The sequence below is a fragment of the Taurulus bubalis genome (genome assembly GCF_910589615.1).
Source record: "Taurulus bubalis genome assembly, chromosome: 17".
In the NCBI taxonomy this organism is placed as follows: Eukaryota; Metazoa; Chordata; class Actinopteri; order Perciformes; family Cottidae; genus Taurulus; species Taurulus bubalis.
The window spans coordinates 11,852,500-11,868,275 of NC_136605.1; the positions used below are offsets into that span (position 1 = coordinate 11,852,500).

Consider the following 15,776-nt stretch of genomic DNA (forward strand, 5'->3'; position numbering starts at 1 on the left):
TCTGGTCTCCCAGACCTTGTCTGCATGTCCCCACTGACCTCATCAGTCCTTTGTTGCTAAACAAAGAGTGTTCAGGCATCTGTTTTCAGAAGAAATAAAGACCGAGGGTGCCAAGACAGGGAGGAGGAGGCCTGGAGGTGCTATATGAAGTTTGGCTCCACCAACCTGATCACCGAGTCACATGAAAACTAAACAGGGAGCAGCAACAAGTCAATGTGCCCTCCCACACTACAGACACATTTGAACACTTTGTGAGAACTAGAAATACCTGGTTTAAAAGGCAGCTTCACTCCTTCATAAACTTCAGATTTTTTTTTTTACACTTTGCCTCTGTGTTGTTTCCAAGACTCTTTGTTGTTTCAAGGTGGAGCTGGTATTTCCTGTATATCCTGCTCAGTCAAGGCCCACTGCTCTCTCCCTCAGCTTTAGGTAATCATTACACACTCAACATCCCACTAAGATCCCTCTGTACTCTCATGTAGACTGCTAGATGGTATTAATCTACAGCATGTTTTAACAGAATCCAAGCCCACGTAAATACAGGAAATATTTAGGTCCTGTATAATGCATTAGAATGTGACTTCGGACAACATCCCATTAGCTGTGATGAATAAGTAAAGAGCAGAGATGCAACGTTGAAGCTGCTGAAGAGGAAATGCAGTCCATTGTGGAATCCCTATGGGACCTTCACTCACTCTGCTAGAATAAGTTACCAGCAGTGAGCGATGGGAAATTAAAGGCTCTGTGGTATACAATTATTGGTTTAGACCCACTGTATCACATATCATGGTATTTTCAGAACTGTAATATCCCAAAATGTTTCTCCCTGTGTAATCTCTGTAATATTTAAATATGAAACTACTTGCAGATTGATGATGTTTGCCGCTGAAATGTAATTCAGGCTCCCGGTTACGCAATGATATCGGGTATGGAGCAGATGTGTCCTAACAGTGTGTCTCCATTCACGCTCCGCAGTGTGCGCGTATATATTGTGTGCCTCACTGGGCGGCACGATCCTGTGTGCGATTCTTCCGCGTGCTCTGGTCACCTGCTCCTGTGAGCTCAGAATATTTTCCATCTGGCAGTGAAAGGGTTAAGTCTGACTCTGCATGCACCGAGCGGGCCTCCCTCCCTCCTCCCTCCTCTCTCACGCTCCCTCCCTCTCCATCCATTTTTACTGTGTGTGTGTGTGTGTGTGTGTGTGTGTGTGTGTGTGTGTGTGTGTGTGTGTGTGTGTGTGTGTGTGTGTGTGTGTGTTTTAAGGGGGGGGGCTGTGTCATTTGCACGGCTGGATTGCGATATGCACGCACACAACTTAGTTTGAACACAACCGCACCGCCGCGCTGTGGTTGTGGATACGGTTTGAGCACACACGGCTTTCCTCTGCGCTTTGAACACCTTCTTTTTTTTTCTCTTTATTTTTTTGAATTGTAACTCTCGTTGCTCTCTCCGCGGGATATGTCGATAGGCGGAGGCGTTTCTTCCTCCACCCAAAGCCTCTCCAAGTTGGGACCCCACTGACGCGCTATGACATGAAGGTAAGGGGGAAAGTGGATCGTGGTTCGTAGCGATTTTACTGGCTTTCTTTGAATTCTGTCGAGGATTCAACTTTTAAACTCGGAAGCACAGCTGAGTCACGGTCACACCGCGTTTGACGCAACGGGCATGATAATGGCTCCAGTCGTCCCAGTTTGGGACAGCAACAAAAAGGACGCAAATTGAATCGAAACCTGTGTTTTCATCCAGCGGGTTTTGATGTTTACGGTCCAGGGTTTGTCCACACATCTGGAGGGCATAATGAGACATACGAGCACGTAGGCCTGATCCGGGAACAGTTTGCTTCCTATAGATAAAGAATGTTCGCTCACGATGAGCTCACTTTTCACTTAGCTGGATTACTGAACCAGATCGTGTTTTACAGAACCATCGAATAAGCTCATGTGGAAAGCAGACAAAGTAAACACTTTGAGAGTTGAGTCCAGCATGTCACCACGTCAAGGTCACAAGTTACAGTACTCAAACCTGTGTGAGATATCTTCATTTTATCAGGACGTGTGTGTGTGTGTGTGTGTGTGTGTGGAAGCAAAATGTGTGAAGTGGAGGGTAGAGTGTGCTGCCTCCGTCCCCTGGCTACTATCAGTTTGACTTATGTGATAGTAATTTGTACAATAAGTCGCAACATGAATTTATCTTCATTATGGGTGTGAGTGCAGCAGCAATGGAGGCATCCTGGATTATAAATCTGTCCAAAAGGGACGGTTTAATTGCCACTATTTGATCTCTCCTGTTACAGGACTTCTCTCTCTGTCATTAGCTTTAATAAAACCACCACTTTACCGGCTTTCAGTTACAGGAACTGACTATCTAGGTACTCCTCAGACAGCTTCTAGCCAAGCGACCCCAGGGATCAGGAGATAATGGGACGTAGTCACCACGAACACATTTAGTCTCTTACTACCACTTTATGATCCATTTATAGCATAGAGCGCTCTCTCGTAGCATGACTGATATTGCAGGCCAACCCTTTATTCACAGCCTGCTTAAATAGTTAAAACTGTAATGTTTTTAGTTTACATTATTTAATACTGTATCAACCTGGCATATTCATATTCAATATTTCACTGATTCAAGGGGTAGATATTGACCATTTTAAAGCCCATCGCAAGCTCCCCTTTTTTCTAATATTTGGAAATGCTTACACATGACTCAGCACTCTTAACTGAAATGTTCGTGCATTTCAGTTCTTAGTTGAATAGATGAGACCTGGGAGGGGACACTTATCGGTTCAACTGACTCACTGCCTCGGTTGTGTACAGAGAAGCAGTCCAATGGCAAAGTGTAGACACTATACATTTATTTATGTGTGTGTGTTATATATATACACACACACTATTAATCACTATTTTGTGTGTGTTGTATATATATACACACACAAAATAGTGATTATGTTGTACTACTTCCAGTTTGGTGAGTCTTTGAATGCTTTGAAGCCCGACTGTTGATGTGGTGATGTAATCAGGTCAGAAAAACAGGTGGAGCCCCCCTCCCCCCCCTTCACTCCAAGGTGAAACACATTTCTACGCCGGCAGGTTGGGTTGAAGTCCCTTGGTCTAAACTAATATTTGCTTTTCAGGGAGGGAAACAATATTTTCAGGAATTGAAAATTGAGGAAATAGCTGTCGAGCTAATAATTGCTTACTGAGGAACAATGCACTACATGCACTCACACAGATCTCTTGCAGTTGTTTCAGGGGAAACTGAGCCCAGGTGTTGTGTTTCACATCGCTGGGAGGCGCTGAGTTGCTTCTCTCTCTCCTTCCAAACACAATTACAGAGTGAAAAAATGTGTGAGAGTTCAGCTGTGGTCCCCAGTGTTGTTAGTAACAGCATGCAAAAGGAGTAACGATACTAAATAGGGTGTTTGTGAGTGTCTATTTGTGTGTTATCTGTTAAAAAGTGAATATATGACACAAGGATAAAAATGCTTATCTTTCCTTTCCAGCAGAAACACACTCGTAGACATTACTGAAGTTCCCAATAGAAGGCCAACTTCACTGCATTTTCACACTGAACTGATCTCCAACGAGCCACTTCTCCTGAGGCAACACAGTGGCTGGCCTGCTGTTGGACTATCTCTTGCCACCCGGGAAACACAACCGCCATCATGCAGACCTCATCGCTCCGCCGGCAGGTGAAAAACATGGTCAACAACTTCACGGAGGCCGAGATCAAGGTCCGTGAGGCCACCTCCAATGATCCCTGGGGTCCTCCCAGCTCGCTCATGTCTGAAATCGCAGACCTGACTCTCAATGTCGTGGCTTTCACCGAGGTTATGGGTATGATCTGGAAGCGGCTCAACGACCACGGTAAGAACTGGCGCCATGTTTATAAGGCACTGACCCTGCTGGACTACCTGATCAAAACAGGCCCTGAGCGTGTGGCCCAGGAGTGCCGGGAGAACATTCACACCATCCAGACGCTGAGAGACTTCCAGTACATAGATCGGGACGGCCTCGACCAAGGTGCCCACGTCCGGGATAAGGCCAAGCACCTGGTGGCTCTGCTGAAGGACGAGGAGAAGCTGAAGAAGGAGAGAAGCCAGGCACTGAAGACCAAGACGCGTATGGCGGGCTCCACCAGTGGCTTGGGCTCTGGATCTCTGCCTCCTCCGTACCCGGGCCGCCGCACAAGCCAGCCCAGCGCGGCAGGGGTCCATGGGGATGAGCATGGCCGGTCCAGAGGCTCACCATCCTCTTTTCACTGTGAGTATCGGGGGAATCTAACATCTACGCAATCACCTGAATTCTTTCTTTGGCATGTGACCTGTCATTGGTCAATGTTCATCACATACATTTCCATGTGCTCTTATCGATCTTCTTTTTTAATTTGTGGAGACACTGTCAGCTATATAATTCTAGTTTCGGCACAGTTTTTGAGACCTGTCAATCAATCAGTTCACACCTGTGGTTTCTCATTGAGGCACATGCTATATACCAGCAACACATTCCAACATTTAAGCCTTGATGAGTAGAAATTGAATTGCTTGTGTTTTTTTGTGTCGGTTGGACATCTGCATTCCTGTCATTCTCTTGTATACAGTCATGTCAGCTAAACTGGATTTACAAAGAGAGGAGGCCCAGTGTGTGGTTATCTCAATCTAATTTGAAACCAAAACTGGATACCGTGTTTACTTTACAGTATGATCTGTTCCGCTACTGCAGAGATGTTGGTGAGGTGGCAAGATAATATAAGACCTAAGCGCTCCCTCTGTGAGTGTGTAGGGTGGACATCTGCTGTCATTGACTTATACAGCAAACAGCTCAAACTTGAAAACATATTGTAGAAAAGTAGCTGTGTTTGTGAATGTATGCCTGGTGTGTACCATATACTTTTGTGGTCTGCGTGGTTCACTTTATTAAAAAATGTCGGTCAGTCAGTAGCAGAGCTGTGGCTTCATGCACCAGTTACTTTGATGTCTGGGGCATGTTACATGGTTTAAACAGAGACATGCCCACAGCTGGTATCTGTTTTATTTCTAATCCATCAAAAGTCCCTTTTCCCCAATACACTTTCCACCTGATATACGCAGGGAAACATATACTTACATTCTAACAAAATGCAAAAGGCAGCTTTCAGGCTGGATAATCCTAATAATTTCACACCGACAGACTTGTGTGCTGGGCTGTGTAAATGCAGTAATTCCATTATTTACTTTTTGCAACTTGCACTTACTTTGCCCTGGCTGGATCTCGTGGCGATTCCAGGACACGGGCGCACAGGGATAGTTAGCGTGTTGGACAGACTGCTGATTGACGGCATGGGTGGGGGTCAAGAGGTTGGCAGCGGCTAATTGCCTGCAAGCATTCCAGCTCAGACGCAGGATATTGAGGGGTAGCACAGTGGAAATGATTGGTTTCTGAGACCTAACTTTGCCAATGTGTGGCCTGCTTCCCTCTTTTAGCCTTGTGACCGATAGCCTGACACCCAGACTGGTACACTGCCAGCAACCCCCCCCCCCCCCATCCCTTCCTCCAAACCAGGACCTGAGCCCTGTGACCCACCCAGCAGTATTCAGGGTAATAAGGTGGGCTCTACTCCAACCCGTCCATTCCTCTGCCCCTCCACCACACTAACTCTCCACACAGGAGCACCATTGTTCTCAGTGCAGGCAGGCAGTGGCAATCAATGCCAGCAAAGGCCCTGAACAACGGGCAGTGGAAAGAAAATGTAGATGCAAAAACAGTGCCAGCTCTTTTTCTGGCCTTAAAAAAAAAAATCACACTTAAGCGCTTCTTTCTTTGTTTTCCATCTATCTTGTTGTGTTTCTGCCGACACCCCTTTGCTCCCTGTTCCTCACTTAACACCCTATCCCCTGTGCTCTTCCTCTGTAGCCTCCACTTCCTCTCCTCGACTCGCTCCAGACATGGAGCAAGCTCGGCCGGCGACCAGTGGAGAAGAGGAGCTGCAGCTGCAGCTGGCCCTGGCAATGAGCCGAGAAGAGAGTGAAAAGGTACCTCTAACTAAGATCACACACACACAGACACACACACACACACACACACACACACACACACACACACACACACACACACACACACAAACCTCTCATCTCTACAGCAGATGCACCTAACAGAAAGAGGCTTCTTAGTCGCCATGTTGCTGACATGTCACGTTGTAACGCTGCAGTAATACATTAAACATCCCCCCCACCCTCCCCACACACACACACACACACACACACATGCGCTTGGACACTGTCATGGTGGGTGAGGCGCTCTCACTGCCTATCTCTACGGGGCCACTATTTCCCAGAAGCTTGAACTGAAAATGATATCATCAACTCGGTCTTGGATGTGGTCAATAATGGCGTAAATAATGCTGAAGAATGAGGACGCTGCGAGCGAAAGAGTGAGAGGCCAGACAGGATGTGTGCATTGATCCACTCTTAAGCATCCACAGCCCGGCGGAGTCTCCATGGCAAGGGCAGCCGCCGCCCTCTGTGACTTCTGTTCGGCTACTATAGGAATATAGTGCACAGCAGTTTCTGTGATACTCCTCTGTTCTAAATCATTAGATTTATTTAAGAGTCACTCTAGCAAAATCAAGCATTTACTTTTCCCTTTGAATAGTCTTCCTTCTTATCCCCCCTGCTTGAACCTAGCCACCTCCTACAGTGGATATGGATGAACAGACCCAGCTCCAGATCGCTATGACTCTCAGCAAGGAGGAGACCCAGAAGGTACAAGTATGCTGGGACCAGGAAGGGATGACTCTTCCTTTGCATCTCATGCCCTATAGCACATCTCCCGTTGCTCTGTACACTGAAACCAACCTCACTGCCCAGTGGGCCCCTCTGAGAAACAGCTGCATGTACTTCTCACTCTCTGTGGCCTCCATTAACCCCTGAACAGCAAAAGGACATGTCATCTTTCTCCAGCGACTAATCCAACGAGGCTTCATCCTTCTATTCCACTAACCATTACATCTCTCCTCTTAGTTCAGTAGTATGAGGTACTAATGTCAAACACTTTCCTGGTGTGGTGTCAGGGAAGGGCAAAGGGTTTGACCCCTTTTACTCTCCCTGGGTCACCTGTAGAATTGCATGCAATGTACTCTACTGTGAGTTTGACCAAGCATTAGTTACCCTTTGTTGACCAAATACAATTCCCTCCCCTGTTAAGCCCCCTCCACAGCCAGTCCAACCTGCACCTGCTGCACTGGACATGGATGAGGACACGCAGCTCCAGTTAGCCATGAGCCTGAGCAAGGAGGTGCACCAGCAGGTAGGGTTTCTGGTTTCTGGGGGTCACTGTGGGACAAAGAGAGACGTTTTGTTTGGGATTATTTATTCAAATAATGTAATGTGTTCCTATACCTACGCTCGTTTAAAGTAGTGGGAAATCCTTCTCTATGTTTGTTAATCACCCACTATAAAAGTGTTACATTTATCTCCTTACCTTCTGCTCCTTTTGTTTTGCCTATTTTTTTTTAAAGAAAAAAAAAACTTTTGTGCCTATGTATTATCTGTTGCAACATTTTTCCTCTCTTTGTCTTTTTCCTCTCTCACTCTGCCACAATAGAGCTGCTCTGTTAGAGATCACAGCGATGCTCTGCTCTCTCTTCTCTTTGACCGCTCAATTGTCTGCTTTGTGGCCATTGCACTCATCTTCATATCTGGGTCACACATGGCCCAGAAAAACTGGCTTTTGTGCTTGTGAGCATTCGCAGAGTCATGAATATAGTATGATGTAACAATATGGGAATTTTGCTGGAAGCTGTCATGCCCAACGGCGTCCATGTGTCTGTATATGTTGACAGGAGCAACTCAGTCGTCAAGGGGACGACTCAATGCTCAAGAAAGCTCTGGAGGACAGCAAACGTGAGATGGAGACTAAAGGCGGGGTATGATTTATTGGGGTATGGAATATCTCAATGGGGGTGATGAAATATAACCATATGTTATGTTTTGAGAACATGTATCTATAGAACAAGGACCGACATCTACATTATACATGATTTTTTTTTTTAAATAGAATTCATCAATAATTAAACTCAACTACCACTTTGTCAATATGGATTAGAGAACTATCTGAGTGTTGAAACAATATACTGAACTGACAGATCTTTTCTTGTTTTTGTGGTCAGACCGCCTTCATGGACCTGGTAGATGTTTTCGCATTGCCCTCAGATCCGCTTCCTAGTGACCACCGGTGGAACAATGCCCCACGCCAGCCAGCTGCTCTTCCGGGGAGCACAGACCCCTGGGACTCCCTGGGTGAGCCTGGAGTTAGCCAACCTTGACCAAAGCAGGAGCGTTTAAGCACCAAGTTGTACATTATAGTCATAAAATACTTCCTCTTTGAGGATTGAAACATTTTCAGACCGATTAATTTCAGGTGTTTTGAGAAACGGATATACGATAATAGTAGAGTGTTTTAATTAAAACCTCCTCATTCTTCATGTTCACAGTACAATTTGTTCTGCTCACATGCCAGAACAGGAGCCTCTCTCTCTCTCTAATTCACCTATCTGTTACTAAAGTAGGCAGCAACAACACCTTGAGAGTAGATGCTCCCTGGATGGCACCGCCAACATCCAACAGTCCCCCCCCACCATGGGAGCCCCCGGCCAACCCCTGGGATGACCGGCAGAGCAACCTCAACGCCACGGGCCAAGAATGGGCCTTCTCTGCCAACCCAGGTGATACATGCACTCATACAGCTCAGCCATATACATTCCTGTAAAAATTAGAAGACATACTGTATTTAAAAGTACATATAATTTAAGTAAATTGTATTTTGGTATGTTTGTCGCCGCCTCAGGAGTTGATCCATTCTCCCTCAAAGGAACTATCAGGGAACCTTGTCTCCGACCTGGAAGCCCCTCAGGTAAACAACACATACCTTTTAATGTTCCCATTGTGATTCTGTGCATCCCACCAACTTGCATTGTCAGAATTTGCTCTTTTTCTGCTGTTAGATGGGGATCTGTTTGATGAGGCCATGGATGGAGGTCAGGTGAATGTAAATGGGCGAGGGGAGAGCAGTCCTGAGATGTTTGACCTGTCACGTCTTGGAGAAAGCCTGGCAGCCCCCAGCCCTCGTCAATGCCGGACACCTGAGGCCTTCCTGGGCCCCACAGCGGCATCTTTAGTAAACCTGGATAGATTGATCCCAGTCAATCCTCCAGCCAAGACCATGAACCCCTTCCTATCAGGTATTTCTTGTAATATGCAAATGCAACACTCATTTTGTGATCCCAGTGGAAGACCAGGAACATGCTTTGATAGCTGCAAACTTAGATCTAACTTTGTTTTCTGTTGTGTCTTTCTGTTTAGGCCTCAATGCTCCATCACCCAACAATCCATTCCAAGCTGAGCAGCCCAAACTAACTCTGAATCAAATGGGCTCCAGCTCCCTCTCTTCAGCTCCCCAGGGCACTTCTCTTCCATACAGCGCCTCATTGCCCCTGCCTATGAGCCACCAGCCTGCCAGCCTCCCTGTGTCACTTACTCACCCCACCCAGCCTGGTCTGGGCCTGCCAGGGGCCCTCCCTGAGCCCTTGTTGCCCTTCTCTTCAGCCAGCACTGACGGATCACAGGCTGCACAGAACCCTTTCTTATGAGGATCAACTAAACTGGAGAAAATATCTAAGAAAAAAGGGGAATGCCATTAGGTTTTGCTCTCCAAATATAATTCTAACTGCAGATTGACCTTGAGCCCTAAGGACTTGTATGAAAACCCCATTCTTAGTTTTTATATTGTATTATAATACGGTAACCCTTAGATTGATGTAAACTGGTTCTGCTTCTCACTGCAATAATCTGTCCTGCTCCTCTCATCAATGAGGAAGTATCAGAGTATACAAAAAAGAACACCTTTGTATCAGAAACCATTAGTGTCATGTAAACATTCTTTATGGCCATAATCTATTGCAGCCTGAATACAGCCCAAAACAAACAAACACAAAAGCACAGTTTGATAATATTTTGTTGTTGCTTCACGTAGCCGCAATTACCAGGAAAATGTATTATGGCTTTTCAAGTAGTCTACAAATCCCTTGCTCACTCAGCTGTTTGTTTGATTGGCTTAGCTGGCTACTGCTGCTGTCATATACAAGTGTAAAAAATAGATTTCTTATAAGAGACCAGAGCTAAAGACCTGTCCGATTCTTGAAATGTTGCCGCATCAATACGTTAACTTTGTTGAGCGTCTGTTGGACCAAAACGGATGAGGAACATCGATGTGTACTTGATTTTACTATTGTGAAATTCATTTCTGGGGTTAACTGAATGAAATTTAGCTTGGAAGGACTGGAAGTACTTTAGAGTTCACTGTAAGCAAGGCAGCATTAGAAAATGTATGAATCATGAGTTTTATTGATTGCTTGTGAACCACTGATTCATCAAATACAAGGGTATAATTGGAACACTGCCTCATTCTTTAGTTGGTTTTATTGTTTTGTATTTCCTCAATTCCTATGACACAACACATTAAATTCTGAAATCATCACATTAGGCACACACCCAGGACCATTTACAATATGTGTTGTGCACTGTATGCCCCCTGCTGGTAGTGACTCATTTCCACTATGCTGCATCACTTACAGCAATCACGCTTATGTGTTTCTCACACTTAACTAGTAATTAAAAGCTAAGTGTAAGAGCTTATATAGTTTCAGAATAAAACTAATCCTTACTTAGAGAAGCATGAAGATCACACTGTTGTCAGTCATGAATCCAAGCAGTTTGCTGTTAATCTGGGCAGAATTGAATTAGTAAAAGTGACCAGCATAAATAATACTTTGCGTGAGGTAGGACCAACAGTAGTGTTGATTTAACAAATGGTAAAATGGTCAAACATACAATCATTCACTCCTGCCACGATATCACCAAAACATCTCCTTCCCAATTCACCATTATTAACAGTGAGTCACCATATGTATATGGTAACAAAAATACAGCAACGGCTTTTCACTAAACACATCATTAAATAGTACACAAAAAAAAAAAAAAAGTCTTTGCACACTGAGGAGACTGACATCTCTCGCCAAAAGGCTTGAAGTCATCATCCAATGTCATGTGAGTAGAAGCACACACCTATGATAGTTCACTTGACTATGATGGACTCCAGCCAGCTCAGCACCTCCTGAAGTCCCTGTCCAGTGCGGGCACTGAGTTCCAGTATTGTGATTGGCTGAGTAGCAGATGCAATGATGTCATCCATTCTAAACAATGATTTTATTTCTATGAGACTCATAGTGCATGGCATGTCCCTGGAAAAGGGTGGAAAGAAAAAGAGAAAATATACAATGGCATGAACAGCTTCCACCAAGAGACATAATTATGATATCGGACACATATTGTGCTTCAACAGCAGACACCAAAATATTGCAGGTATGGCAAGTGAAAGTAGGGATTGTTGTGTATGTGTATATGAGTGTTACCTCTTGTTGAACAGAATAAGCACAGAGGCACTGTGCAGAGGCTCCGCGGAGAGTACTGACAGCAGCTGGATGCAGGACGAGGATATCTGAGCAATGTTGGATGAGTCCACTATGAACTACGAGAAAACAAAACACACATTCCGTGAATGGATTCCAAGAGTTAGTTTGTGTACCTCTCCAAAATGTCACAAATAGATGCAGCTTGTTTCCAAAAAACATACAATGACAGAAGAGCAGTCTTTGAAGTAACTCGGCCATATCGGGCCCATGCAGCCTCCCAGCTCTCTTAGTGTCACTTTTTTCTTCTTCAGTTTCAGGTCTGTGAGGTTGGTTCCTACCTGTGGAGGTTTAAAGAAATTAGAGACATTACGGGATTGCCCGTCTCATCAAAACTGAGCCTGAACATGTATTAAAACTAGGATTAAAAAGAACCTTCCCATATTACTTACTGTAGGCAGAGTAGAAGGAGGTTCCCCCAGTTCACATAATCCATGCAAAGTAAACTGTAAACTAAATGTCAGGAAAAATATCCCCAGGAGCCAGTGCATTAGCTTCAGATAAGAAATATAACTATTTAAACTGTTTGTATGAAATTACATATTTGGTTAGTGATATATAACTAAGCTATGTAGGTTAGTGTATTGTTTAAATGTAACGTGAGTTACTACTTAGTTATCTTAACAGGTAATTATTGCATTAGCTAATATTATTATCAGGCTAAACTAGCTGACAAGCTAACTAACGTTAGTGAAGAAGCTACACAACACTTTCTATTTACAGTTTTTGTTTTGTTCTAGATCAAAACATTCAGCAATTAAAAAAGGATATTTTGTAGACGTTTCATCAACAAAGTTTTTCCGACGCCAGTCGCTCCTAGAAGCAGGCAAATGTCATGGCTGCTCATTTCGGGTTTACAACAGGACAGTCAACCGATGTAGCTTCATTTGGCACCATGGCGACGATCAGGTGACCGTGATACGCCACTGTGATAGGACGAAGAAGAAGTCACGTGTCGATATAACGGAAGAAAAACAAGACCGCAGTCTCCGATAGTGGGTGTTGGTTCATACGAGGAGAAAAAGTAACACAACTAAACTAAATTAAACTTGCGGCACCGCATTGCGTGTTAGTGCTACTACACGTCCACTAAAGTTGGTCGTAGGACATAATAATGGAAGCTACGTTAAAGAAAGAGTTGGGCACCGCAATGCTGAAGTCAACTGGTCACTCAGGTGGAGGATGTATCAGCGAGGGCCAGAGTTATGACACTGACACTGGGAGAGTGTTTGTGAAGAGAAATCACAAGAGCGAGGTATTTTATCATCGCTATTTTATTATTATTATTATTATTATTATTATTATTATTATTATTATTATTATAGTGACGTGTGTGTATCTGGTGTCTGGCTTTTCATATGTGCACCCTCTGGAATCTTAGATAGTATTTTGACTGGCACTGTACAGTGTGCACATGTTACGATGGAGACCAATCAATTACTTAATATGCATATGTAAAGTAGTGAATATGTATGTGCTACTGCACTGCTCACCAGCCGAAATCTGTTTTTGCTTGATTCAGGCCAAATTGATGTTTGATGGGGAGATGGCCAGTTTGGAAGCCATTTTAAAGACCGAAACTGTTAAAGTCCCCAAGCCTGTGAAGGTGATTGAACTTGACACAGGAGGATGTGTATTTGTGATGGAGCATCTGGACATGAGAGGTCTTACCAAGTAAGATATATCTCATACAATGTGTTCAGCACTGTATTAGTAGACTAGAGGGCAACATGAACACATCGTTTTGTACGTATAGTTTGTGCTTTTTAATTTTTTTTTTTAAACAAAACACTTTTTTCCAAATCCAATGTAGGTCCTCAAAGCACCTAGGAGAACAGCTGGCAGATCTGCATGTTCACAACAAGAGACAGTTGGAAAAAATAAATAAAGAGCAGCAGACAGTGGGTAATCCACCTTAACTTAACTTTTGTACATATAGACAAATGCAGAAACACATATTACATCATATTGCCATTACTACAGCAAATAACAGTCAGTTAACTCTTATAATTGAATTGCTGATTAGTTCTAATGTACTACAGACATAACTTATTTGGCTGTGCATAGGAAAAGGAGCTGGACAATCAGAGGTGGCCATTATTCAAAGATTTGGCTTCAGTGTACCGACATGCTGTGGATATCTACCTCAGGTAAAAATAAAGTATTGTGTCTGTATACTATATAGTATCTGGTCTCTATGTCTTTAACATGTCCTTACTGTATTTTTACCGTACCTCCCCAGGAAAATGAGTGGCAGGATGACTGGGTGGCGTTTTACTCCCAGCAGAGGCTGCAGCACCAGCTTAACATGGTGGAGAAATCTTATGGAGACAGGGAGGCCAGAGAACTATGGGCCAAGCTACAGGTGCACCCTCCTCTTAACCCCCTCAGAATCAAAACATACATAACACAAGTTTTTATGATTGTATCCATGCTTTGACACAGCAACTTACATATTATGTCTGTTATTTACAGTTGGAGATCCCTCAGTTTTTCACAGATGTGGAAATTGTCCCTGCTCTCCTCCATGGAGACTTATGGGGAGGCAACGTGGGGCAGTGTTCAGAAGGCCCAGTCATCTATGACCCGGCCTCCTTCTATGGCCATTCAGAGTATGAGCTGGGTATTGCAGGGATGTTTGGTGGCTTCAACAGCTCTTTTTACTCTGCGTACCATGAAAAGATTCCTCAAGCACCGGGCTTTGCAAAGAGAAACCAGCTTTACCAACTCTTCCACTATTTGAATCACTGGAACCACTTTGGTGGGGGCTACAGGGGCTCTTCAATCAGTATTATGAAGAACCTACTGAAATAATTGGACTCACATTCACTTGTAGAAGGCTTCACAGTCTTAAACTCAAACCAAGTATTATGTATGTATTGCCAGATGCTAATTTGACCAAAAATAGTGTGGCTAATTGTTGAAGAGACTAAACTTAATATTCTAACATTGTAATGTCTGTGACATTGTGTAAATAGTTTTGCCCGCCCTGTCTTCTCCCTCTATACCAACCTGCTTCATATGAAATATTAAATTGTATGTTTGAACAAGGACATATACTCTATAGGTATTTTTAAATTCTGTATTTCCCACAACCAAACATAAACCTTAATATGCTAAACTGTTTAAAAAGGAAGGGATTACCACACACCAAGACCTCAGCTCTGCACTAACTTAAAACTTATTGGTTTTTATTTCAATATGTTCTACCAGTGGAAGAGCAAGCAACGCCTTACAGGTATTTTTGGCCTGTTTGTCAGTTGGAACGAATACCAAGAAATGTGAAGTTGATCTGCAGCTGAGTATGCTTTGGTATGCTTATACTTTGTGCACTTTACCCTGTTTGCTGCTGTAATCCTGCTGAAATCTCCCCACTGCGGGACTAATAAAGGCATATCTAATCTAATCTAATCTCTACCCATGTTATTGACTGTTTGATTCCTGCCACTAAAATGAACAACAGCTTCTTCTCCCAGGCTGTTATACACCTTTCCTCCCAGCAATCACATACAACTTAGTAACATACACATATTAACCTAGCCATCTTAACTGTTACTTTTCTTGTATGTGTGGTGTTATGTTGATATGTATATTGTATTGTGTATGTATTTGCACTTTGCAGGATATTAAACATACTCAGACTTTAGGTGTTTTTTGTCAATATGCTTTCATGTTTTCTCAGAGATAAAATAACAATCTTTTAGGAACTTGACTTGGAATGACAAATCACAATGGTGCAGGCTGTGCCATTGAACCAGTAATCTATGTATCGTCAAACATTTTTGGGAAATTGCACCGATGGAAAAAGTATTCAATGAGTTTAGATAAAAGTAGTGAAATACAACACAAGAAATACTACAAATAAAAGTAATGGATTCAAAATGTATCTAACTGGAGTAATGTACAAAACTATTATCAGCTAATATGATCATTTGTCTGTCTGAATGGGTTCTGTCAGCATAATATTACCACAGTACTGGACCATTATTAAAGCATTAACATGTAAAACCACCTAGATGTTATAGTTGGTTGAGGTTGAGCTAATTTAAAACTAGAAGTTACTTGAAGGCAACCCAATTGAGATTTTAAATATATATATTAAAAATAAGCATAAATTCAAAAATCCTTTAAAATAGTTATTTAATAAATGTTCAATAATATAAGTGTAAGTTCTTAAACTGAATTGTATATATTCTATATTAAATCAGACACTGATCGTACATCACTGAAAAAAGTTTGAGAACCACTGGTGTACAGCGCTGAACGCTTGGCGT

General features: G+C 43.3%; 3 protein-coding genes across 4 annotated transcripts; 2 read left to right on the forward strand and 1 right to left on the reverse strand.

The window, feature by feature from the left end:
* Nucleotides 1-1,434: 1,434 nt before the first annotated feature.
* On the forward strand, nucleotides 1,435-10,903 carry epn3a (epsin 3a). 2 transcript variants are annotated; one of them, XM_079233387.1, is made up of 11 exons: nucleotides 1,435-1,538; nucleotides 3,503-4,262; nucleotides 5,892-6,010; nucleotides 6,662-6,739; nucleotides 7,182-7,283; nucleotides 7,819-7,902; nucleotides 8,146-8,275; nucleotides 8,542-8,700; nucleotides 8,823-8,888; nucleotides 8,980-9,216; nucleotides 9,338-10,903. In XM_079233387.1, exons 2-11 carry the CDS (start codon nucleotides 3,665-3,667, stop codon nucleotides 9,622-9,624), a joined length of 1,860 nt encoding a protein of 619 aa, XP_079089513.1. In that variant the 5' UTR covers nucleotides 1,435-1,538; nucleotides 3,503-3,664; the 3' UTR covers nucleotides 9,625-10,903. The 2 variants fall into 2 exon arrangements, with proteins under 2 accessions (XP_079089513.1, XP_079089514.1); XM_079233388.1 differs by having other exon boundaries at nucleotides 8,545-8,700.
* A 205-nt stretch (nucleotides 10,904-11,108) lies between these two features.
* arl16 (ADP-ribosylation factor-like 16) lies at nucleotides 11,109-12,349 on the reverse strand (the record flags this gene model as incomplete). Its single annotated transcript, XM_079233526.1, has 5 exons — nucleotides 11,109-11,274; nucleotides 11,446-11,561; nucleotides 11,667-11,783; nucleotides 11,895-11,948; nucleotides 12,272-12,349. The coding sequence occupies 5 exons, from the start codon at nucleotides 12,347-12,349 to the stop codon at nucleotides 11,109-11,111; spliced, it is 531 nt and encodes a 176-aa protein (XP_079089652.1).
* A 267-nt stretch (nucleotides 12,350-12,616) lies between these two features.
* fn3krp (fructosamine 3 kinase related protein) lies at nucleotides 12,617-14,960 on the forward strand (the record flags this gene model as incomplete). Its single annotated transcript, XM_079233782.1, has 6 exons — nucleotides 12,617-12,757; nucleotides 13,025-13,176; nucleotides 13,316-13,407; nucleotides 13,570-13,652; nucleotides 13,745-13,867; nucleotides 13,978-14,960. 6 exons carry the CDS (start codon nucleotides 12,617-12,619, stop codon nucleotides 14,314-14,316), a joined length of 930 nt encoding a protein of 309 aa, XP_079089908.1. The 3' UTR covers nucleotides 14,317-14,960.
* Nucleotides 14,961-15,776: the final 816 nt, after the last annotated feature.